This window comes from Trachemys scripta, chromosome 3 (assembly GCF_013100865.1).
Source record: "Trachemys scripta elegans isolate TJP31775 chromosome 3, CAS_Tse_1.0, whole genome shotgun sequence".
In the NCBI taxonomy this organism is placed as follows: Eukaryota; Metazoa; Chordata; order Testudines; family Emydidae; genus Trachemys; species Trachemys scripta.
In genome coordinates, this window is record NC_048300.1 from 102,980,029 (window position 1) to 103,006,224 (window position 26,196).

At 39.1% G+C, this 26,196-nt stretch overlaps 1 protein-coding gene across 3 annotated transcripts in view; it reads left to right on the top strand.

Moving 5' to 3' along the window:
• MAP3K5 (mitogen-activated protein kinase kinase kinase 5) overlaps window positions 1-26,196 on the top strand; it is a 150,549-nt gene that overhangs the window by 75,681 nt on the left and 48,672 nt on the right. For all 3 annotated transcript variants that reach the window (XM_034765574.1, XM_034765573.1, XM_034765572.1), the window contains 5 exons: window positions 4,106-4,276; window positions 9,214-9,326; window positions 15,356-15,515; window positions 16,330-16,483; window positions 21,625-21,732. In XM_034765574.1, coding sequence (XP_034621465.1) covers window positions 4,106-4,276; window positions 9,214-9,326; window positions 15,356-15,515; window positions 16,330-16,483; window positions 21,625-21,732 — 706 coding nt within the window. The remainder of the gene's footprint in view (window positions 1-4,105; window positions 4,277-9,213; window positions 9,327-15,355; window positions 15,516-16,329; window positions 16,484-21,624; window positions 21,733-26,196) is intronic.

The following is a 26,196-nucleotide window of genomic DNA, read 5'->3' on the forward strand; positions in this document are numbered from 1 at the left end:
TAAAAATTTCTTTTCATCTCCCTCGCACTGTTTGCTAGTACATAGATAATGTGCCATCTGCTGTGCTATATATGGCTTTTATGGGTTAAACAGGAAACTAAGATTTTTTGCATGACAGTCCAGAAAAATACTGGCCACTGAACAAGACATTAAAATGGGATTTTCAAAAGAGCTCAGCAAGGCACTCTGCTCCCTTGCTCTGCTGTCATTCAGGTCAGTGGAAGTCGTACCATTGACTTTCATGAGAACAGAGTTAGGCCAACTATGAGCATTTTTTGAATATCTCACACGAAATATAGAAAATCTCATAACAATAAAGGCTAAGATCAGCCTTTATTATCAGAGAAAAGCAACAAACTTTGAACACCATGTATTCCCCCATCAAAGAGATTCAGAACTGTCCATCTATTAAAATAATTGTGAGAAGATATTATAGGTGACAAGCTGAAAAATTAGGGACAATTATTTTTGTAGGAAATGAATGCTGTCTAGTATTATTTAGCCTGAAGAAAAGATCCAGGCCCTTTTTAGCTATCATACAGCAAGCATATATACTATGCCCTGTATGTTAGTTATAGCATGCCATACATATGCACAGTACTTTGCAGATAACTAAAGAACCTCAGCATACTCTTTGGTGGCATGTACCTGCCACTTTAAAAATTTTCTGCATGAAGCACTATGGACACCTATGGTGCTTCATAAATAATAGTAATTTAGACCCTACAGGTAACATTTTCAAAAGCGTCTAAGACACTTTTGAATGTGATACTTAGGCTCCTAAGTCACTTAGGTGCTTTTGGAAATTTTGCTCAACACCTGGAATATAATCCTCTCAGGCAGACCCTTATGGCCATGCACGCTCCATTGACTATAATGGGACTCCTCACAGATGTTAGGATCTACCTTTGCAGTTCTGATTGCAGGATGGAGCCTTAGAAGGTATCTGACATATAGGCTTTTTGAACAGTAGCTAGAAAGGTGTTCAGATATAATTTCACCTTTTTTCTTTCTCCAGATTGTAAATTCAACTGGAATCAGCAGTAGCCATGAATATGGTCACGCTTTATGGTGTGTGCTTAAGTCAGTGAGGAGGGTTCTGCTCATGCTCAGTGTTAACGTTCTCCCTTTAGGGAGATTCATGTTATGAGGTGTTTCCTCTTGTAAGCCTAGTCTGAATGGTGACTGTGAGATTTCTGGAAGTGTTACTTAATATTTGTGCAAGTAGCAATGATGTTGACTGTGGAAGAAACAGCGTCCTTCACGTCTAGTCTAGAAATGAGGTGTTCAGTGTTGGTCGCTATTAAGAAGGAGTAGAGCAGATCCTGGTCAGAATCAGTCAGAAACAAGTTTTTAGGAGGGTGTGGATAGTGGAAGAAAGAACCAAAGGAAAAACACAGTGGAGACCTCTGTCTGAGGAGAGCAATGAAAGCATAAAATGGTTCATTTCTCATCACAAAATATTCTCATGCTTTGTTGATTTTGCTCATTGTCCTATGAAGTCCAAGTTATAGGCAGTCAACCAGGTCAGACTAATAGCCAGCCACTGAGAAATCTAGAGGGGTTATCCAGCCCAGTTGCCTCTCTGAGAATGAACAGTTATATAATGGAGCTCAGCCAAAAGTGATGAAGTGGCCAAACACATCTCCCTTTCTCTTCACACCAGTGGTGATCATGAGAAGAAGGGATGAGGAATGCTCTGAACAATTGGTCAAGTCCTGCTGCTGACAGGTCAAAACAGCAATGCAGACATAGACTGCCCACAACCATCAGTCAGAGACAGGAGCCTCCAACTGCTCATCAGCAGTAAGCAGAGATGGGAGAGTCTGCATAAAACAACAAAAAGGGAAACCAACCGCTGTTCCATCCTGGAACCACTGATGGAGTTTACAACAGCCATAGAGCTATGGCAGTGTAACCACTCTGGCTGACCCAAATGAAGGGGGAGACAAGTGGGCTGAAATTTGGAATAGGGGTGCTTGGGAGGTGAAGAATCTGTGTAGTTTCTGTGCACAGATCAGAGTTTATTTATTTGCTTTCTTACCAGGTTGATACAATTGTATAGGTTGGCTGAGTGCACAGTGGTGTATAGCCGACTGTACTTATGTGCTCTAGAAAGTTGTATATAGTGTCTGCTGAAATGCAGTTCATTGTTTTGCAGATATTTTTTCTTCTTTGAACACTTAGAGATCACTTAGTTCCATTTAATTTAAACATATCCTGCTGTGTAGCTTTCTTTTTCAGCCACATTTCATGAGCTCTTGTGAGTACCATAGAGGAAGCAGATTTGGTGTCCAGTGCCAAATCCTATACTAAGCAGCTTGACGGTTGCTTCAAGTCAGTGGTTTGCATTGCAGGGACAATGTGCTTTTTGGCTAGCTTACCTTATCAGGAGTTTGCACAGCTGCTATAGAAAGGGAGCTTGTGTGAAATGATTGTTGATGTATTTTTATATTTGTTTTGTTTTTGCAGATTTAGCTGATGCAGTTTTGAGAAGCCATTCAACACCTGCTTTGGTTTTAAAAAAAAATCCTAAAAATACAGAGTTCAAGTGATTAGCTTAAAGGGAGAGAAACTTGTTAGTTTTGAACTAACCCAATCCATTTTTTTTTAAGTTCTGTTCACAAGCCTAAAGTTCTTAGTCTCTAAACTTCTAACATTGAGAAAACAGAGCTCTGTGATATATGTGGCTTTTAAGAAATATCTCTCCGATGTGAGAATAATATTTTGAAGGTCACTTGCAATAAGTCCTTATCTAGATATCAAGGCAAAACTTGGGAGTGATGTGGCTTGCATGAACATGACCCGTTGTACTTGAAAGTCCCCAATCCTTTTTTCTTTCTCGGTGTTCTTTTGAGGGCCCAATTTCTTACTTGAGCAAAACTCCCATCCTAGTGGTGAAGGCCTTAAAAAAAATTGCATGATTCTTTAGTTAACAGACTACTGAAGCAATCTAACTGTTCTGATCTGCACATGCTTTTCTTCGGACTCAGTTACATTTTAGTTAAAAATTAACCTGTGACATAGCTGAAAGTATGATCTGCTTCCCTCTATTGATCTCTTATGTTTGATGCAAATCCCAACCATGCAGATTCAAAGTCAGGATACAATTCACAAAGGCAAGAATATTCCCTTATTACATCTCCATTTAAGTAGAGTTCGTTTTATGATGGGTTTCAGAGTCGCAGCCGTGTTAGCCTGTATCCGCAAAAAGAACAGGAGTACTTGTGGCACCTTAATCTCTAATCTCTGTTTTATGATGGTCCCAATCCTGCTCGCATTGAAGCCTATGGGATTTTTGCCAGTTGACTTTAATGGAAGCATCATAGAATCATAGAAATGTAGGGCTGGAGGGGACCTCAAAAGGTTGTCATGTCCAGCTCCCTGCACTGAGGCTGGACCATGTAAACCTAGACATCTACACAGTTCTCCAACAAACAAACAAAGGGGCAAAACCAAAGAAGACTGAGAATATTCTGTGCTGAGAAATGAACCATTTTGCTATTTCATTGCAGAATTAAGTCATATTTAAACAAATTTTAAAACTTTGATAGTGAAGATTAGTATCCAAACCATGAATCATCAGGAAGTATCTAATGCTCACAGTATGTATGTACTCATAGGAAATATTTTTCTTGTGAGTTATATTATCCCATAGTCCTTTTATTTTTATTTTCCTGGGAATTTGATGTGTTTTGGGTATTCATTTTATGCCTGAAAGATAGAGGGGGACAAGAGACCTTACAATCCAAATTAAAAATAATTGTTTCCCTCCTAATACATTAAAGAGTGTGCACTTGCTTAGTGTTTCTTATCATGCAATCTGAGAACTGCAGCTGTTTTTTTTGTTTTTTGTTTTTGTTTTTTCTCATAAAATAATAGTTGGATCAAAGTGGTATGTTGTTGGAGAGAGTTTATAAAATGATACAAAAAAGTGGCCCTCCCTAAAGGGGGAAAAAGGTCCATAGCCTGGTTCTGAGAGATGTGTTTCACCAGCCAAAAATGTATGTGCATATCAATGCAGTGTAAGAGAATCTTGGGAAGTTCTTCCCTACTACTCTAGTGGTTTTAAGTGGAAATATTCATCTGTGTATTTTTTTAATAGGCGAAATCTACCCGGAGATAGACAGAAAGCTTTAGAAATTATGATACCCCTGGTACAACATGAAACTCAGGTAGCTTCAGATATGTACTGCCTGGTGGGACGAATCTACAAAGATATGTTTTTGGACTCTGGCTTTACAGACATAGAAAGCAGAGACAATGGGACATCCTGGTAAGTGTTCTTGCTCTTTGTCTCTCTTTGGATTAAAAAAAAACAAATCTTACTTAAGGCTTAATTTTTCACAAAGAAGGTATTACAGCACTAACCCCAATCATTTACAATTCTAAGATGACCATATTAAAGCTCTTATTCTATCACATGAGCATAGTTTATTCATCGGGGTGAGTGAGTCCTCTATCCATAAATCCATCTCCAGGAACTTATTATAACATTCTTTACCGCTGAGTAGCTTCAAATATCCCTCACCTTAGGAATTTTCCTTTCTTTTCCCCCCAAGATGTGGAATTTCCCCCCTAAATTGCTGTAATCTGAAACCCAGGATAGGCGATAGTTAGTCCTGGACCAGTGACAGGTTTGAGAGCTGATAATCAGTGACCCTGTGTAGGTTTAGAAGTGGGAGCTTTCTACCGCTGGAAAAGGTGAATTTCTTTGCTTTCCAATGGGATGAACAATATTTGAATCTACCCCAGGAATGTCCTGAAATGTGATGGTATTTATGTATAGACAAGCTACCTTAGGTCACTTTTAAAGGTGTATTAAAAGTATTAGTTCTAATATTCTTCTCCTTCAGACAGGGCCGGCTCCAGGGTTTTTGCTGCCCCGAGCGGCCAGGGGAAAAAAAAAAAAGTGATCGTGATCGGCGGCACTTCGGCGGTAGGTCCACCGCGCCGCTTTCTTCTTCGGTGGCACTTCTGCGGCAGGTCCTTCCCTCCAAGAGGGACCGAGGGACACACTGCCGAATTGCCGCCAAAGACCCGGATGTGCCGCCCCTTCCCCTTGGCTGCTCCAGGCACCTGCTTGCTGCGCTGGTGTCTGGAGCCGGCCCTGCCTTCAGAGGTCTATAAATTTGGACTCATGATATGAAAGGAATCTAGTTGTCCCAGTGGAGAGAGAGCAAAAATGGTCTCAAAATAATTAAAAACTCTCAATTCAAGAGTGTTTATTTTATGATACATAACTGATGGTGTGATGTGGTGTGGTGTAACATAATATCGACACTTGGCTGGGGTGAACCACTCAACTTATTTGTGACTTCCCTGCTTGTGACTAGCATGGCTAGCATGTCATTTTCATGACAACAAAACGGTTACACCATCAGTGTAGTATGCCTACACTACACTAAATAGAAAGAAATACTACTGATTGTCCTGCGTGTTGTGTGCCTGGACTGTACTGTCTGACTAAGTTGGGGACAGGCACTGAGTTTTTCTCTGGTTTTGTAGTTTAATGCCATACTGAACATACTGAGAGCTCTCACTAAATGAGACTAGATCATTGCTCTGTCTCCCTTATTTTGTCTGTTGAGCTTTTAGTTGTTGTAGTTGTTGAGAGGAACACAATGAGGTATCAGCCTCAATTGTAGATTATTGCCATCATGGGCTTCTTTCCTTTCAATTAATTTGTAAATGTACACACTGTGTGCTTAGCTTGTGCATGTTCTTTATATCAGATTCTAGTTCTGGTCCTATAACCACCAGCTTCCAGTCTTCGTGTGTGTGTGTGTGTGTGTGTGTGTGTGTGTAAGTGCAGTTGAGAATTTAACATCAAATTTCTTTTTTCTATATTTTCTGTAAACTTTTAGTGCAGGGGGCAGTTCATGATAGAAGTATGTTTAAACAATCTCAGTTTTTAAACACCTCTAATACATTACAGATATGTGACTACTACTGAATCTTTAAATGACATTGGAAAGTAAGAATACAGCTCATAATTTTTGATTTTTTTAAAAAAAGTATCATTCAGTAATTCTTCTGAGCCATGGCCATTATGAGATTTTTTCGAGATTATCTTTTAAATGCCCCCCACCTCTTTTTTTGTGAGGTGATGTTAAGGTAGATAAAATGATAGACTTGAGTATAAAACTTGGCAATATGATGGGTGAAGTAGTATAAATAATGTTGAGTTTATTGTTAAATTATTTGCTTTTTCCTCGTTCATTCATAGCTATGAAAAGAGAAGCAGTGAGAGGCTCAAACATAACTAACCTAAGAGCAGCCAATAGGTTCAAACTGTTTTTAATTAATCATAATATTTAACGCTTAAGGAGCTTTTTAATTCCAGGCATCTTAAAGTGCTTAATTATGTTGAAGTAAGCATTATTATCCCCATTTTACAGGGGAACTGGGACATAGAAGTCAAGTGGTTTCTCCAAGTTCACAAAGCAAGTCAGTGGTAAAGCTAATTACCTGCCTGTGCATAAAAGAATATTAAACACTGTCTCACTCTTTGGTTCAATAGCTCAGGAGAGTCTGTTCTCTAATACACAGTAGTAGAAATGCTGATGATACATCCAGGAAAGAATAGGCAGACTTGTACATAGTGATTTCATTAGAGATGCCACTGTTACTGTAGCTATAATATTATGTATATTATGACTTATAAACCAGAATTTTGTTGTTCTCTCTGTGGGAGGAAAAAATGAAATCATATTGTGCTGGATGCTTGTGTGAAAAGCTCTGCGTGTGTGTGTTGATAATCACATTTCCTCTAGCTAAAAGCCGAAGAATCATTTTTACAACCAGCTAGCAGTGTGAAAAATGTTTGGCCTATTCCAGAGAAGTAAAGAGGGAAGGAAGTACCCTTTCCTAACATAAAAGATGGAAGGACATAAACCTTTTCTATAAATATGAGAATAGCGATAACAGGTTAATTAACTGACACTTTTTCTGTCAGACTACTGCATTACTGATATTGTAAATCAGATCCGCCAATAAATTAGTCTTTTCTATCCAAATCCTTGCTCTTTTACCTCTCTAATTCAATGTCAGTGCTGTAACATTTTCCTAAATGTTAGCTTTCGTTATCTTTGTGGCATTTGTAATTGCCTCACTTGATGTGGTGTCATAACTTTAGATACAGATTTTTAAAACCTGACCTCCTGCTTTGCACCTAAAGTTTGCAGATGAAAATAAGTGGGGGTGCAACTTTGTGCTCACAATTCTGTTTGGGCACAACCAGCGATATTTAAAGCTTGCATACACACAGCAGTTGTACACATTTAACTTAAATCAGCTTAGTTAAACTGGAGCAACTTTTGTGTTTGAACCATATCTGTTCAAAAAAGGTTATTTCCGTTTAGCTTGCATCTGTAAATTTACTAATTCATGCTCCATTGCTATAAGTCAGGTCAGGGCCGGCTCCAGGGTTTTGGCCGCCCCAAGCAGCCAAAAAAAAAAAAAAAAAAATTGCGATCTGCGGCGGCAGTTCCGCGGGAAGTCCTTCGCTCCAAGCAGGAGTGAGGGACCGTCCGCCAAATTGCCGCCAAACAGCTGGACGTGCCGCCCCTCTGCGAAGTGGCCGCCCCAAGCACCTGCTTGGTAAGCTGGTGCCTGGAGCCAGCCCTGCGTCAGGTTTAAACCCATGTAAGTGTGTCCCCACACAAAGATTATACAGATTATAACTAAACAGTATAAAACTACATCTTTAGTTATATTGATACCACTCTGTGGGTAGAACAGGGCTTGGAGGTCTAACAGGCAGAGACGTCGGTACATATGACATCATTGATGCCCACAGAATTGCCAGAACTAAAAGAGAGACTGGGTGAGGACTTTGTAAAAGGAGCTAGTGTCTGGTTGCCTCATTCACTTTCCTTATGCACTTTACAAAAGCCGCTACCACAGCTGACACTAATTGGCACACTTAACAGAGAAAGGACAAAGAATGACAGTACAATTACAGAAGTAAACTCAGTCATCCTCCGAATTGATCTCTCAGGGTAGGCCAGGGTTCAAACATATTAACAAAGAAGTGTAGTGATATTTTCGCTGCCTGTGGTATGTCTTTCTTGTATATAAATAGAAGACTTCAGTTTTCAGGACTTTTACGCCAACTCCTACAACAAGTACTAAATGCATTTTTTTTTAAAGTAGCTGCTATGCTGATTTGGTCCGAACAAGATCTTCCCTTGCTTCTCTTGTCTTGTCCTTTTCTAATCTTTAGGTTCTGGATGGTGGGTGCACCTGTATAGATTCTCTGCTTAGGTTAATTTACATTTCCTTTGTCTGTGTGCTTTTATCCCGTTTATTGTGTGGGTGTCTCTACATTTTAAACAGATGCATAGCAGCTATTTTCATTTTTAAGAACGAAGGATATACAGGTCAAACTTGGGCATATTTAGACAGTGTTGTGTAGAAGAAATGAAATACTGTTTAGAAATCCAGAGTTGTAGTTACAAACAGGCTTCTATATATTTGGGACAACAACAACAACAATGTTGTTCCCCTTTTCTTCTAATTATTTCATCAGTTTTTTTTCTCTTTTCCTGTCCATTGCATGATGAAGGTAGCACAAAAGATGAGTAGAGAAATAAGGATTCCAAACCTCAAAGCAGCTGTAGCACTAAGCAAAGTAAGAAAAAGGCCTGAGTGTGATTATGCCAACCAAGCTATTCATTCTAGTTAATGAGTTTGGGGCTGGTGGGAGGATTTTTTTGTATTTTACTATAAATAAATGTTTTGCTAGCATACATTTCCTTCCTCATTTCATTCAGTCTCACAGAGCAGAAGTAAAGACAGATCAAAGTAAAGAGCAAATTAAGTCTTCATCACTCATCTTGACTTTCAGGGTCTGTTTGCTGATCTCATTAGAGTTCTAGACTGCTCTCTGTAAATCAAGCAGCAAGTTCAACAGGCAAAATTCAACAGCTTTTGCATTTTAAATACTAGTCTTAACGTGGTTTTTTTGGGGGGGTGAGGGTAGTGAGTGAGTGTGTGTGTGAGAGAGAGAAATGGGAGAAGGATATATAAAAGTTGTGCTCCTAAAAATAAGCAGGAAGCATGAGTGGAGAACAGTATAATATTTTTACTTGCATGGATGGTTCTAATTGTGCAAACGGAAGCTAAGCATTTACAGTACCTAACCCTATAATTATCTCCTTGTTAGATTGCATTATTTAGAGAATAAACTTGTGTGTTTGTTTTTTCTAGGTTCAAGAAGGCGTTTGAGTCGGAGCCAACATTGCAATCGGGAATTAATTATGCAGTACTCCTACTGGCAGCTGGACACCAGTTTGATACTTCTTTTGAGCTACGGAAAGTTGGTAATTAATAGCTTGCTGATTCACAGGCAAATCAAATCCATGATCTCTTCCCACCCCCCACTATTATAGGGGAAACAATCTAATGGATGTATTCAGAGTACTTTGATAGTGAGTAATTGAAGACTTCAACTGTCTTTCTCATTAAAAAGGTTTGGCATCAAGCCTTACTGGTGATCCTGAGTTTAGTGCTCTGGTGGAGACCTGGTTCAGTTCTCTGGGCCCTATCTCTTGCTGCTTGGGTAGCAGAGGGTATAGTGGCCTCATAACCTGCTCACTTTGCAGTTGACCTAGGAATTAATTTGCTAGTCCCTGAAGGAGCATGTTACTACCAGTGTTCGAGGTAAATCACTGTGATACAGGACAGTGGGGACAATGAACTGAAAGTCATCCTAGCAATGGGGAAAATATGCCTTTGACTTCCAGCGGGGTAGGATGGGAGAGAAGAGATTCAATTTCTATTTGCCTTTTGTGCATTGATTTAGTTGTATATACCACTTTGTTGCCTTATGCTATGATCTTGTAAGATCTAAGGAGATATGCAAAGTCAAGGCTAGCCAATAATACTTGCATATATATTACAATATAGTCTCTGTAGGTGACAGTCTTCTTTGTCAATCTGTTTAATCAGAGCTACTTTATCAGGATCTGGATAATATAAACATCCTATTGGGACATGTGGCCAGGGACTCACTTTCAAATCCATATTAATGGAACACTCTTGACACATCATTCTAGATAATAAGGTTGATAGAAAATGACATTTGAGATGATGGAGGCCATTAAATTGTTCTAAATTAATTTCTAAAACATATATAAATATAAAATTGTTTCACATAATATTGCATTCCATTTTATACATGCATTTAAAGTGCCAGTGAAATTCACGCATAGAGAAAAGGATGTTTATACATCTGTTATACAATCTGTTATAAAACTTTTTTTTCCCACTTGTACTTCCTAAGACACATGCGAAAATGCCATTTTTGTTACTAGGGCTATTTTTTTCTCCACAGAATGTTGCTGAATATTGCTGTAGTGAATCAGTATTCCAGCTAGGCATCAGATGGTGGGGATTTCTTATGTATGCAACATAAACCCATGAACCTACTCACTTTTGGTCATTGCATCTCTGATGGTACTTTTCAGAGTTAATTCCACTGTCACAAGAAAGTGCCAACCTGCATAATTGCTATTTTCCTATTTAAAAAGCCTCCCTTAGTTTCAAGTGGAGGTTACTCTTAATTAGAGCTGTTCAAAAATCTGTCAGTGGAATATTTTTCCATTGGAAAAAATGCTGATTTGACAAAATTCAAACATTTTGAATATATTGTCCAAATGTTGATGGGACGTTGTTGAAATATTTAATTTCAACAAGATCAAATTGTTTTGTTTTTGAATTCACTGGACTTTTCTGTTAAAATTATAATGTAAAAGTCAAAACAAAGTAAAAATGAAATGTTTTGTCCTTATTGAAAAGAAATATTTTAGAATATTTAACAAAAAATTCCAAGATATTTTGACTTTTCATCTCAATTTGAGATGAAATTAAAAAAAAATGTTTTGGAACTTCCCATTAGAGAGAAATTCCATTTTTCAGCCATCTCTAGTGGCCTTGGCCAAACATACTCTGCTGTTCTTCATACAGAGACTAACTTGTACAGGTAGAAGAGTGCTCTTTTTAAGAGAGACAACCCCACCTCCCAGCTCAGTATCGGCAACAAAAGTATTTTAGAGAAGGGAAGAGTGGGGACAGGGATATTATAGAGACAAGGTGGGTGAGGTAGTATCTGTTATCTTCTATATTTTAAAGATATTTTCAAAAGATATTACCTCACTCATCTTGTCTCTCTACTATCTTGGGACTAAGACGGCTAGAATAACACTGCATACTGTATAGGGATATTATGCTGATGTATTTTTAAGATAATGACATTTTGGAGGGTGAAGAATAGATGGGGATAGCTGTTGCTGTAGGAATGATGATGTAGATCTTGGGTTGTTTTGTGGCATGTGGGGATTTGAGGTATTGATTTGGTGTGGTACGCTGTTTAGGGATACCCCAGCTGTTTAGTTTCTTCAGGCATTTTGCCCTCCTGTGACAGTGAGAGCCACTATTAGATTATCACATGTGGTTGTCTCAACTCATGGCTCTCCATACTCTGGATTAGATAACATCTGTCATGCATTTTTGTTCCCTCATCCTCTCCCCAGTGGGAGTGGTGTGAACGGTGGAATATCTTGTTTTGGTAGGATTATAGTGTTTTGTTTTTAAATGTATAGTAACTCCTCACTTAACGTTGTAGTTATGTTCCTGAAAAATGCGACTTTAAGTGAAACGATGTTAAGCGAATCCAATTTCCCCATACGAATTAATGTAAATAGCGGGGGTTAGGTTCCCGGGAAATTTTTTTTTGCCGGACAAAAGGCATTATATACATTTTAAGCAAGCAATTTAATACAGGTATAAGTTTTAAACAATTTTAAAGAAACAATTTAATACTACAGTCATCACTGCTGAGTATGAAGCTTGGTTGAGGTGGTGGAGTCAGAGAGTGGAAGAGGATGGATTGTCCGGCTGCTCCTCTTGCTGTTCTTGCAAACACAGGCACTGACTTTGCCAGGGGCAGGGGGCTCAAGCCTTGGCCCATCCACTCCACCCCTTCCCCCAAGCCCCCACCCTTAACACTCCAGAACTGCAAACCAGCTGATTGCCCAGGCAGGAGGCGGGGGGAGGGGGGGAGGAGGCGGAGCCAGCGCGCCACATCCTCACTCCTCTCCTCCTGCCTGGAGGCAATCATCTGGCTTGTGGCGTTCATGTGGATGGTCTTTGCTGTCAACCTTTTTATGCATATATGAGACCATTAGGAGAGTTAGTCACGAGATGCGTTGAAGTGCTTTCTATATGCTGATCACACCCAAATTTATGTCTGCAGCCTGTATAGCCCAAAGAATGTCTGTTTCACTGTCTGGGAGAGATTGGGGCATACATGAGAGCAAGTTTATTGAGAATCAGTTCAGATGAGACTGAGATGATAATGGTAGTTTGGGGGAAGCAACTGCAGGATATAGCAAAATTATATCTGCTATTTTGATAGTGTGTTTTCTATTACCAGAATTCACAACTTGGGGATCTGATTACATTCCCAGTTAGTTTTAGTCGCTCAAAAAGCTGCAGTGACCAGAACTGCTTTTTCCCCAATCTGTATTAGGTCAGAAAGTTGCTTTCTAAAGTTTTCAGTCTATAATTGTGGAAGAATAAGTGTTAATGATGAAATGGTCTTATGGAGAATTTTTGTGAGTCTCTTTCACACTTGCTATATTCTGATTTGTAGTTTTTTAACTGCTTTGAATCACAAAATTTAAAGACTTTTGAGACTAAAACACAAAAATGGGCTTTGCAAGGATGCTGATAATGATTCTCTGCAAGTTATGTGATTTGCATACTCAGATGATGCAGCTGTTGCAAATTATTTAGCCATCTTTGATCTTGCAAAGCAGTTCATTTTATTAATAAGAACACTGCTTTCTTTTTCTTATGCATATAGAATCACAGACAAAAACTGCTTATGATAAATATCTTATTTTCCATACAAGCTGCAAACAAATTCCTGATATTATAAATATAATTTCTGACATGGCATTAATAGGCTCTACATTTTTGCTGATTATTTTTTAAAGCTAATATCTTTTTAACAATGAACTGTGGAAAATATGCCTTTTGTACACACATTGGTAAGCTTGTCCTTCACATAAAGAAAACATTGTCTTGAGTTTAAAAGTTTAGTAAGTGTAAAAGAACATGCACTTGAGTAAAGATGAAATCAAAATAATCCCTGCTGTGCATATAAGAAATGATGGAAAAAGATAATGGCCCTGAGACTGAAATTCACAGGAATGCAATTATCCTTCATTATTAATTTTTTTGTTTACAGAAAATACATATCAATATTACACTGCCATATTTAAGAGCATCACTAAAAGAGAGCACATTATTCTAGTTTGACTGAGGCAAAAGTGTTCGTACATTCATAAGCTTTCAGCATGTCCTAAACATAGATAAATTGGAGGACCTTGAAGGAGATCATTTTTTCCCTTTTCTGTGCTGCTGGGACAGTCCATAGTTTGGGGCCTGGGACCCATGTGGAGCTAATATAGGGCCTGTTTAGATACTCCATACAAGAAAATGTCCCATTTTAATCAGTTTTCTTGCACAGTGAATACTGAGTTAGACCCACAGGATGAAATCAAGAATTTGTCGTATTGTAAGCTCTTTGGGATGGGGCTGTGTGTGTGTGTGTGTACAGTACCTGTCACAATGGGGCCAAGATTCCTGATTAGGGCTTTGAGGTGCTACTGTAATAGAAATGAATAATAGTGGCAAACCGTATACCAGACCACTGTACATTACAACATTAATAGAACTGACATAAAAATATCATGTTCCTCTGACGTAACGGAGGCCCCAAGCTGTATTACAAAGAAAGGTTACAAAATCTATTGTTAATAGAAATATTTTCATTTTAGGGAAAAAAATGTTTAATTCAAAAAGAAAACAGGTAGTTTCTGGTTTGGATTTAAACATTATTCTGCACTACTCAAACATGGCAACATCTTGTTAGTAAGAGAGTTCAAAATCCTAAAGACAGACAGATACAATGAGTGAAAATGAGTGCATTTTTTTAAAATGTAAAAATTTTTATATTGTCTAGCATCAGCGATATGCAAAAAGGAAACAGCATAAGAAACGTAAATTAGATTGACCGTAATGTTTGCAGTTTAATAATATAGGTCTCGACAGGAGTATCGCAGGAAGCAGAAACAAAGTTATTTGGCGAGCTATGTAGTGGAGTTGAAGAGAGGACAAATTTCACTATAGTTGCAGGATTTCCACCGGAAACATTGAGTCTTTGGAGCAAGGACAGAGAAAGAAGATATGGGTGGGAGAGCAAGGGTTGGAGGACTGGTATAATAGCTCGAGTGTTGGAAAAAGGGAGGGAGCAATTGTAGTGGGGAAAGGTGGTCTTAACACAGACAATGGAGTTAGAAGCTTTGTCTTCACTAGGAAAAAAAGGTGTGTCCTCACCAAGTGTTTTGCTGAAACGTAGTAACTAACAGGAGGTAAAATCCAAGTGACGACAAGGCAATTTGCAGTTTTTGCATGAGTTAATAGGTCCAGGTAAACCCAAGGCTCTCCCACAATCTCTAGTGTTTGCAGAAGGGGGCACATAAATACTAATGGATGTCTTTTCTTGGGGTAGGACTCACTGCCAAACAAAAGATGCTCACTGCAGGAAGAACCCCACTGGATCATCTCTGCACCCTGCATGGGACCTTGTCTATAAAGGTAAGTTTGGGGCTTTAAACTTGAGGCCTGTAACTCAAAAAAACATAATAGGTGCAGTTTTTAGCACCTGTTAAGTTTTTAAAGTTACATTATGTATTTTAAGGCCCCAAATTTACCTTTACAGATGAGGTCCATGCAGGGACATAGACAATCCAGCTGTGGCTTTGTCCCTACAGTGATGTCCTGATATTACTTTCCTGAAGGGCCGATAGGAAGGGAAAAAGAGGTACCTTTAGTACTCATGAAGCTTTGAAGGGTTTAAAAACAATATGGTACATGTAATTTCCATCTGAATAATCACAGTGGAAAGTTTAAATTGCTTTTAATAAAGCTCCTTTTAATGATTTCTTTGTTTTACAGATATTTTTTATCAGAGTGTAGCCTTAATGTTTAGTAATTTTCCTTTAGTGCTCAAAGGAGCTTGGTCTCTGTGGGTATGTTTCGGGTGTGGGGGGAAGGGGGGAGAGAGTAGTTTGTTTTATTGTTTTTCTGTCAATGCCCTTCATTATCAATTTGCTATCCCAAAATGGAAATCTACATAATGTTTAGAGCTTCATTTTATGTATTTGTATTCCCTGACATACAGTAACTTGAGCAGTGAAAAAGTTACAAATCAGAGAATTGTTAACCTCTATATTGGCCTGCAAAACCACCTTACCATTAAATTGTATTCTTATCACTACAGGGGTAAAGATCAGTAGCCTGCTTGGTAAAAAGGGGAATTTGGAGAAGCTGCAGAGTTATTGGGAAGTCGGATTTTTCTTGGGCGCCAGTGTACTGGCCAATGACCACCTAAGAGTGATCCAGGCTTCAGAAAAGCTATTTAAGCTAAAGACACCGGCATGGTAAGGGAATGTATATGATATGATATTTTGAAAACCTCTGTATGTTAAAAAAGTGTAAGATCAGGTCAATGTGTAATTTGTTTTGTTTTCCTTCACATATTTAAAACCACTTGGTATAAAATAGGCCAACAACATTCAAATTGTAAAGGCAAACAGGAGCTGGTCAAGAATGGATGTTCAGAGAATTTAAATCTTATTGTTAGAGGAGAGAAATACATACGTAATGCAAATTAAATCAAGGAATTTCAAGAGTTGAGACAGCTGCAAGATCTAATAATGCTTCCAACTCCAACTCCTTCTTCCTACAGCTGATAACCCCCCTCCCCCCCCCAACTCCCTCAATGACTAATTTCTTGAATTATCATGGTGTCAGAACAGTAATATTGTACTCAAATTTATCTCAGAGAAATCCTTTCTGTGGTTACTAACACATTTAGTTAAGTGGTGTCTTGACCCTGTACAAGTGAACAGAGGGAGGTAAGGTTCACCTTTTCATCTTCCTTCCCTTTATGTCCTTGTTCAGGGCCCAGACACGTTATGGTCCGTTAGCTCAGAGAGCACTGTGACTACTTAGGGCTAGCACACTGCTAGTTCCAGCCTGTCCCAAGAGTGGGGAAGGGGTGGAGCTATGCAACACATTCTAATCCCCACCGCACCACCCAGCATAGCTGCCCAGGTGCAGACAGAAGGAGGTACTGCACCTGGCTGTCTTGGCATCTTGATGTTGAATTTTTAAAGTCTGATTAAAGATACAAAAATGATTATTTGCAAACTGTATTAAATTTACTGCCTGTATGTGCTTTGCCGTTTGTAGGTACCTCAAGTCTATTGTAGAAACTATTTTGATATATCAGCATTTTAAGAAATTGAATCCAGAACAACATGTTGCCAAACAGGAACTTGTGGACTTTTGGATGGACTTCCTAGTTGAAGCCACAAAGACAGATGTGTCTGTAGTTAGATTTCCAGTAAGTGTGCTTTTTATTAACTGTCTCACTTCTAATTGTATTCATTTCCTTTTTGTCACATAGCATTGTTAATAAAAATATCACTTGTTCAGAACTTTTGAGGCAATAAACCATGCTCCCAGAAGAAATAAATTTGATCTGCGTAGCGCAGTGGTTTTAGTTGATTAAATTCTGTGACAATGGGGTTGCTTGGTCTGTTTTATAGGAAATCAGCAAGGGAAAAGCCAGTGTAGAATTTTATAATTTAGGCTATCTATAATGTTCCAATCAGTGCCAAACGACAACAGATTAATTAAATTACACATTGAGGAAAGGAGTTTTTCTTTCTCTGTCTTATCAGTTGTTAGCAACACATTGTTAGGCTTAGCATATCTGACTCACAATTTATTTCACTTAATGATGTCCACTTGTGCACTGTTTTAGGGACCATAAGTGAGCCTAGACAGTCAGTACCATACTGTTTATAGTATTAGACAGTAATCCACAACCACGCTACATTACATGCATTCAGTTATTTCCTAGAAAAATAATTATGAACCCTGCTAGTAATATATTGCTCAATTGCTTTATGCTGAATGGCTACTTTATGCCCAGCTAGAGGATGCAGGATATATGCAATAAAAAGACCCTCACTACCACTGTTTCCTGTATGCTATGTATCAAGGAAAACTTGTATTTTAGACACTTTGATGTGGTCGCTTTTGGCAAATACTGCTCTTTTATTATTTTTAAATGGCAACCAATGTTGTTACCCAAATTCCTGAGAAGTGCAAATTGTCTGTTTTGTACAGCTCTGCATGCAGCTGGGGATTGGACACAATGTGTAGGTGGTACAATCAATCCCAGGGAAAACTGCACTTTGTAATGCTCAAGAACAACTGCTCCAGACAGCAAGTAGTGACAAAGGCAGGCTCTGCAGGGAATCCTGTTCTGTCTTTTTTCTGCAAGGAAGGGTTGTGACATGGCCAGGTTTGAGTGAGTTAAAGCAAGAAAATATGCAAATTACTCTTGGCTTCATAACGGACACCCAGGGGAAACCACATCCCTTTCTTATTCTTACTTATCACATGACATAATGAAACATTGAAAACAGGATCTGCCTTCCAGAACTGTCTCCGCCAAACACTCTTATTTTCTTTAAATTAAAATTGAGAAGATCTGGTCAATAACACAATGCAGCCAAAGGTGAAATGCTGTACCCATACTTGTTCATGTGACTATACTACTGCCAGCCAGTAACAGGCCTCTTCTCACTTACAGTCTGAAAAATGTACATGTACAAGCAAAACAGATTGTGCATTGCATACTCTGGAGAAAGGGCAACAAAAGAGGAGAAATGGAAAGGCACTATAGAATTTTTTGTCAAAGGTTTATAAATAAATGGTATTTATAAAAAAAAAAATTGAAACTCATTTGTAACTGCTTCTGTGTAACAATCTTCAGCGCAGATTGCCAATAGGGTCTGGATCTAGGAACTTCAGTACCAATGCACCAGCCTCTACCAATTGAACATACAAACTAACTCCACAACTGGCAGCTGCAGAAAGCTGTTATCCTCTGACTAGACACTGGAGAAAGACATGACACACTTTACAAGAATGTTACATATGTAGAAAAATACAGATACTAAAATTCTGCTGCACGCATTTCTTTACAAACTTAAGGCCCAATTCTGAGATGCTGAAGGCCAGTTTTTTATAGGTATTCAGGTGCCTAAAGATGCAGACAGGTGCCTAGTGGAATTTTCAAAAGCACCTAACTTCCATCTGTAGGTGTCGACATACCTTTAAAATCTGGCCCTGAGCTATTCTTGTCACATAGCCAACTCATCTGTGGGCGGTAAGGCCTAGTGGTTGAAATGAGAGTTCAGCCTATTGGTTAGAGCTGGGTATAGGGTGGTCAGAGTCCAAGAATGAGCCGAGGGTCAGTGCCGGAGAGACAGAAGCCAAATGTGAGAGCTGGAGGGTCAACGAGAGTCATAAGCCAGAGGCAGAGCCAGGGAATCAAAGCCAGAAATCAGAAGCTGGAGGGGAACAGGGGCTGGATCAGGCAGGGACTGGAACAAGGGCAGGTGGAGGGGTTGAGCAGCCACTGATGTGCTGTGGGGGCTAAGCTTATAAGCAGAGCTGCTAAACCAGCAGCCAGTCAGGGGTTGTGACCACTCTGTCTGCTCCATCTGGGTTCATTGGTTGCCTAGCAGCAGTTAGTCTGGGAGCAGACCAGGAGCTGGTCCTAGTTGCTCTGGCCCCTGCTAGTTAGCTGGCAGCTGTGGAGTGCCACCAACTACTATTGACACCTATAGAAGTATATGGAGTGTAGATCTTGAACCATTGGGAATTTCCAATAATTTCTATTTGGGTGGTTTTAAAATAATTTTAAGCAACTAAGAGAATTCTTAATGGTCTCCAAGACCTGGACATGAGAGGGTTAATCTGACCCTGACCTTCTATAGCTCTGCCCCAGAGTTTGTGAATGTTGAGTTGAAGGTAGTGGCTTTTATCTCTGCTTCTCCAGTCTAGTCACACAGAGCCCTGCGATATCACTTTGTTGCAGACACAGCTTACAAATTTTGGAAATCAATAAGTTTAGTATTTATTTACAAAAGCAGTTTAAAAATTCTTCTTTAAAAGTAAAGCATAGAAATCATTTGCAAAAAACACAATACATTGATAAATGCTGATTTTAAAGTATGTGGGAAGGGGGTTTGGAGGCAGGTGTTTTAGGTACAAGAATTAATTTATGCTGTTCTCTAACTTGATTTCCTTTCTATTTAAATAAATATCTTGACATATTTTGACAGTGTTTTGGGGGGAAATATTTTATAATATCAATTCAGAATAAATGGAAGTGCAGTAACCTTTTCCCCAATTAAATACAAACATTTACAGGCTGAAACAGAAAACCTTACATGCAGTAAATATAGACTTAAAGGCTTTTGGAGTTTTTTTTTCTTGAAATAAGATTTAAATATAAAATACTATAAAAAGACAATAATATCAGTCTTTACCAAATGTCTAAAAATGCTAAACTGTGCTGACTTTTTCCTTTAAGGATCTGAAGTAAGATGGGTAGGGCCCTATCAAATTCATGGTCCATTTTGGTCAATTACATGGTCATAGGATTTTTAAAAAAGTAAATGTCATGATTTCAGATATTTAAATCTGAAATTTCACAGTGTTGTAACTGTAGGGGTCCTGACCAACTCTGAAGGCAGCAGCAGATGTAAGGGTAGCAAGGTACGGTATTGCCACCCTGACTTTTGCGCTGCTGCTGGTGGGGTGCTGCTTTCAGAGCTGGGTGCCTGGCCAGCAGTCGCTGCTGTCCGGCCATCTGGCTCTGAAGGCAGCACAGAAGTAAGGGTGGCAATACTGTGACCCTCCTACAATAACCTTGCGACACCCCCACAACCCTCTTTTGGATCTGGATCCCCATTTTGAGAAACGCTGGTCTCCATGAAATCTGTATAGTATAGGGTAAAAGTATTCAAAAGACCAGATTTAATAGAATCATAGAAGATTAGGGTTCAAAGAGACCTCAGGAGGTCATGTAGTCCAACCCCCTACTCAAAGCAGGACCAACCCCAACTAAATCATCCCAGCCAGGGTGTTGTCAAACTGGACCTTAAAAACCTTTAAGGAGGTTTCATGGGGTAGACCAGATTTCATGGTCTCAGATGTGTATTTCATGGCTGTGAATTTGTTAGGGCCCTAAAGATGGGCCGTCAGCTACTTTTGTCTAAGCATTTTTGATGTAGTATAGCACAACAGTATACTAGGTGACCTAGGTTAGATCAAATCTTGCTGTACTGAATTCCATCTCCTCTGGATTAATCTTCCAAATTTTGCTCTCTCATATCCCAAGAATTGTTCTGCAATCTGTTGTTGTCAGCATGTGGCCCCTGGGATGCTGTTAGCTCCAATGGAACCATTCCCTCCTGTCCAGTTCTATAGTTACTGCTCACAATGGTCTGACTTAAAAGCAATTCAGTCTAGCTCCAGAGTGAAGAACTTTCTGCTTTCTCTCTGATGAGCTTTCCAACTGCTCCTTTCCCAACCCAAACTGCAAACAAAGGCACAAGCTGACCAATGCCATGCACTGCTACAGACTAGGGACCGAATGGCTAGGCAGTTCTGCAGAAAAGGACCTAGGGGTTACGATGGATGAGAAGCTGGATATGAGTTGACAGTGTGCCCTTGTTTCCAAGAAGGCAAACGGCATTTCGGGCAGTATAAGTAGGTGCATTGCCAGCAGATCGAGGGACGTGATCATTCCCCTCTATTTGACATTAGTGAGGCCTCATCTAGAGTACTGTGTCCAGTTTTGGGCCCCACACTACAAGAAGGATGTGGAAAAATTGGAGAGTCCAGCGGATGGCAACAAACATTATTAGGGGGCTGGAGCACGTGACTTATGAGAAGAGGCTGAGGGAACTGGGATTGTTTAGTCTGCAGAAGAGAAGAATGAGGAGGATTTGATAGCTGCTTCCAACTACCTGAAGGGGGGTTCCAAAGAGGATGGAGCTCGGCTGTTCTCAGTGGTGGCAGATGACAGAACAAGGAGTAATGGTCTTAAGTTGCAGTGTGGGAGGTTTAGGTTGGATATTAGGGGGAAAAAAATCACTAGGAGGGTGGTGAAGCTCTGGAATGAGTTACCTAGGGAGGTGGTGGAATCTCCTTCCTTAGAGGTTTTTAAGGTCAGGCTTGACAAAGTCCTGGCTGGGATGATTTAGTTGGGGATTGGTCCTGCTTCGAGCGGGAGGTTGGACTGGATGATCTCCTGAGGTCCCTTCCAACCCTGATATTCTATGATTCTATGATCCTCAAACTGCCTGCGCTGGGTCCAAAAACCTACTATGTTATAGCGGTTGCTCAACACCTGGCAGTAGGCAATGAAGGTACTCAGAACCTTGTTGAATCAGGAGTACCATGTGATCATGTCTGTAGTGGAAAAAGGCGTATTATAGAAAAACTAAATTTAAACTAGAATTTCAGACTGTAGGCTAGTGTGATCATTTTAAAGTTTTATCTTTTCCCCTTGTGATTCCTAATGTGTTAGGACTTTAGACATGTTTTCAGTTGATCACAATGCCTTTTACATTTCATAAACCCTTTAATGAGTTTTAATTCCCTCCCCCCACCAAGGTTTTAATATTAGAACCAACAAAAATTTACCAGCCTTCATATCTGTCCATCAATAGCGAGGCGGAGGAGAAGACCATATCTATCTGGCACGTCCTACCTGATGACAAGGTAAACCACTGCACTTGTTTTAGGATGAGAAATGTAAATAATGAATTGTACCTTATGGTCTCTGAATCGTGTAAATGACATAAATCCTGTAACTAAAGACTTCTTACAGTTGACTACACAAAACTTATTTGTGGTATATAAGAAATATCTTCATTTACATATAATGTTGGGCATTGCTTATTTTGCAGACAGTGTTTCATGGTTAAGTATTTTTCCATTATATCTTTTATGATTTAAAAAAATGTTAAATTTATAATCTCATTTCAGAAGGCTTGATTTAAGTGTATAGTGCACAAAGATTCAGTAGCACATTACTGAAAGTTTGGCTTTTAAAATATATGTACAACACACCAGTAACATTGTAATATAAATCTATTTCTAAATGGAACTTTCCTCTGTTTTTTCCCTCTGGTGTTATCCAAATCCATGTTATAGTTTTGAAATGTGCTTAAAAGAATTAGAACTTTTGAAATATGGGTTCTTTTAAATGAGACCGTTTCACCAGGATGGCTTACCTGTGTCATCTGTGAGTACTGGACCCTCAGTAATGCACTAAGAGTATCAAAAATGCCCCTAGCTAGCACTCACTGGTTTATATTATAGCCTGGTGTAGACACTGTAAATATGATGGCAGAGGAAATAAAGATCATTGTTTTGAATAGTTGTGCAGGAAGTCAGGAACTTAGAGGAAATTGATCAAAGAAAATAGATGTTTAGGAGACTGAGAAGCTGAGAAAACATGCTTAAAGATATGGAAACTTGGAAGCTGATATTTGGGATATTGGAAGGAGAGTGAGTCTGAAGGAGCTTTGGAGACAGCTTTGAAGTGAGGTGTAGATGGAGGAATTACTGCATCCAGGGATACTTGGAAGGAAACAGTAGAGTGGTGTGGGTTGGGGCAGCCTGAAAGTTTTGGAAGCAGGAAGAAAGAAAGGAGCCTGGGAGATGTGGAAGAGGGGAGAGAAGAAGAAGGCATAGGGAATGAGTGGGTTCAGGGAGATGTGGAACCAGAATAATGTTACAGATGGTTTCTCAGCTCCCAAGAACCAGAACAGTCATTATTATTTCTTTTCTGATGACTTTTCTTCAGTTGCAGGGAACGGTTGAGGGGAATTGTTTCCTGGAATCAGTCTGTCAAGTGCCTTTTACACTTACAATAGAAATATTTCTGACATGGACCTTTTTCGCTATTTTCTATTTCTATTCCTCCTTCTTTGTACAATGTATGTGGAACACAATGAGCAATAGCACTTGGGCTTTTTCTTGGGGAAAATGGACCGTGGGGAAAAGCAGGTAGGTAATGGCAGTAATAGGACATTCGGAAGACAAATTGAAATTCAGTCTAAACTGTGTCCAGATCAATGAATTCCTGTTTATATGTGGTCAGCTTTGATCAGAATCATTCATGATGGTCTCAGACTATCAAACAAACATACATAAATACATTGCCTTAGCTGCTGGACACAAACCAAAATATATTTGCCACACATAGTAAATAATGCCATATGTTGGTGCTGCAGAGGAAACCCTGATACCATAGAACATCTGCTCTGGAAGAGTACTATAGGGTATTTCATATTTGGAATTATCTCACTACCCATAAATGCATGATTTTTAATAATTCACTCCCAAACAATCCACTTCTCTGTGTTTGGTGGCTTATCTCTCAGACCATAAATATAAAGCATGATTATTATTCTGAACTTTCCAAATCCCCTCATCCTTGCTCAAATATTCTGTAGTGTATTAATAACTGAACATGCATCATTCATTACTGGACAAAATTTCTTCATAGCTGTTTGGTCAACATTCCTTTATTTCTCTAGATATCTTTCTAAGCTTTCATGAACCTCAGTCTCTCTCTCTCCCCTCCTGTACTCTGTCAGAATGAAAACAACGAGGAGTCCTTGTGGCACCTTAGAGACTAACAAATTTATTTGCTCATAAGCTTTTGTGTCAACCTGAAGCAAATACTCACCAGCAACTACACACCACGCAACAGAAACACTATCCCAGGAATCAATCCCTGCAACAAACCGTGTTGCCAACTCTGTCCGCATATTTATTCAAGGGACACCATCATGGGACCTAACCACATCAGCCACACCATCAGGGGCTTGTTCACCTGCACATCTACCAATGTGATGTATGCCATAATGTACCAGCAAAGCCCCTCTGCCATGTCCATTGGACAAACCAGACCGTCTCTGCGCAAATGAATAAATGGACACAAATTAGACATCAAGAATTGTACCATTAAAAAACCAGTAGGAGAGCACTTCAACCTGCCTGGTTGAATAACAGACTTAAAAGTGGCAATTCTTCAAAAAAAAACTTCAAAAACAGACTTCAACGAGAAACTGCAGAACTGGAATTAATTTGCAAACTTGACACCATCAAATTAGGCCTGAATAAAGACTGGGAGTGGCTGGGTCACTACAAAAATTTAATTTTCCCTCTGTTGTTACTTGTACCTTCCTATCAACTGTTGGGAATGGGTCACATCTACCTTGATTGAATTGGCCTCTTAGCACTACAAAAAGTAATTTTCCATCTGTTGATATTCACCCCTTCCTGTCAACTATTGGAAATGGGCCACATCCACCCTAATTGAATTGGCCTCGTTAGCACTGACCCCCCACATCCGGTAAGACAACTCCTATCTTTTCATGTTCTGTATATTTATATCTGCCTATTGTATTTTCCACTCCATGCACCTGATGAAATGTGTTCTAGCTCACGAAAGCTTATGCCCAAATAAATTTGTTAGTCTCTTAGTTGCCACAAGGACTCCTCGTAGTTTTTGCTGATACAGACTAACACGGCTACTCCTCTGAAATCTGTCAGAATATTAATTCATGTCATTATAGATCAAAATATGGGCTCCTTACTCCCATCAGTGAGCAATTAATTAGATTCACTGCAGTCAGTGGAACTGCCTATAAATATTTCAAGACAAAAATCTAAGATAAGTGAAGACTGAGATGTTTCAGAGTATGCATCCGAAGAAGTGGGCTGTAGTCCACGAAAGCTTATGCTCTAATAAATTTGTTAGTCTCTAAGGTGCCACAAGTACTCCTGTTCTTCTTTTTGAAGACTGAGAGTATGCATCAGCAACTTAAAGATAAATAACATTGCAAGGGTGTTGTAATTTTCCCATGACTAAGCATTACAAACCCAGGAAATTCAGAATGAAGGCTATATTTAAAAGAAATTCAGTCATGTTAGGAATGGAAATGTACAAGTAGGGTGCACAAACAACCTTAACTCTACCCTATAGTGACATCATAATAACCAATAGATTATGATTAAGGAACAGTGTGTAGTGTTTTGGCCACAGATAAAAATGAAACTGATTTTTAAAGGTTTTTTCCTATATATGAGAAATTTGAAGAATCTGTGTGATTCCATTATTGATATTATTTGGGACAAGGAAGACTAACACATGCTCAATTTCTTAAAGGACCCAGGCTTTAATTAATTTTTTAAGTCATGAGTTAATAGATTTACTGGTAAATTCTCAGAAAATTCATTCTGTACTCAAATAATAAGTGTGTAAGTTTAAGGAGTGTATTGTTTATTTTTCAGACATAAGAGGTTTAATATTTGCTTTAAATGTGAAATGAAACTCAACTTCTCAATTTGCGACTGATGACTACATAACAAGAAAGGGTCTCACAATCTGGCCTAGTATAAATAAATTGCCCTCTTCCTTTTCCACAGCCATTTTCCAATGAGTATTTTTCTATTTAACTCAGTTTTAATTAAACAATGAAACTTGTGAAACTTAAACAAATTAATGGAAAAGTTCTTATAAAAGTCAGTTGGTGGATCTGCTTTGTTTCTGCTATAAGCACATATACCATTCCACTATAGTTCCCTGAATGCAGCAATTTGTTTTCTGATAGCTCTGTGGCACTTCTCTAAAACCTATTTGTCAGTAGGAAATGCAGTAGCCAAGCTGCCTTGGTTTCATGTGGGCTTCCGAAACCAATTTGTGATTTTTTTACTAACCGAAGAACAGATGCTGGAGTTGGATAGCACCCTGATATGTTTACTCAGGTTGTTTAGAAGTTGGCAGAATCATGAGCAACACAGCTTTTCTGTAATTCAGCAGCCTAAGAAAATGCTGTAGTAAATGTATGAATCTNTTTTTTTACTAACCGAAGAACAGATGCTGGAGTTGGATAGCACCCTGATATGTTTACTCAGGTTGTTTAGAAGTTGGCAGAATCATGAGCAACACAGCTTTTCTGTAATTCAGCAGCCTAAGAAAATGCTGTAGTAAATGTATGAATCTGCGAGAGATTACTCTTTCATAAACTATAAAGCTATAACATATGACTTGGGATTCTCATGCTTTTTTAATCCCTTCACCCTTCCTAAATGTTTATTTTGGAGTGTTCACGGGTAAAAATGGGGTGAGGACCCATAGCTGGAAGGCATTCAGGGGAAATTGGGAGG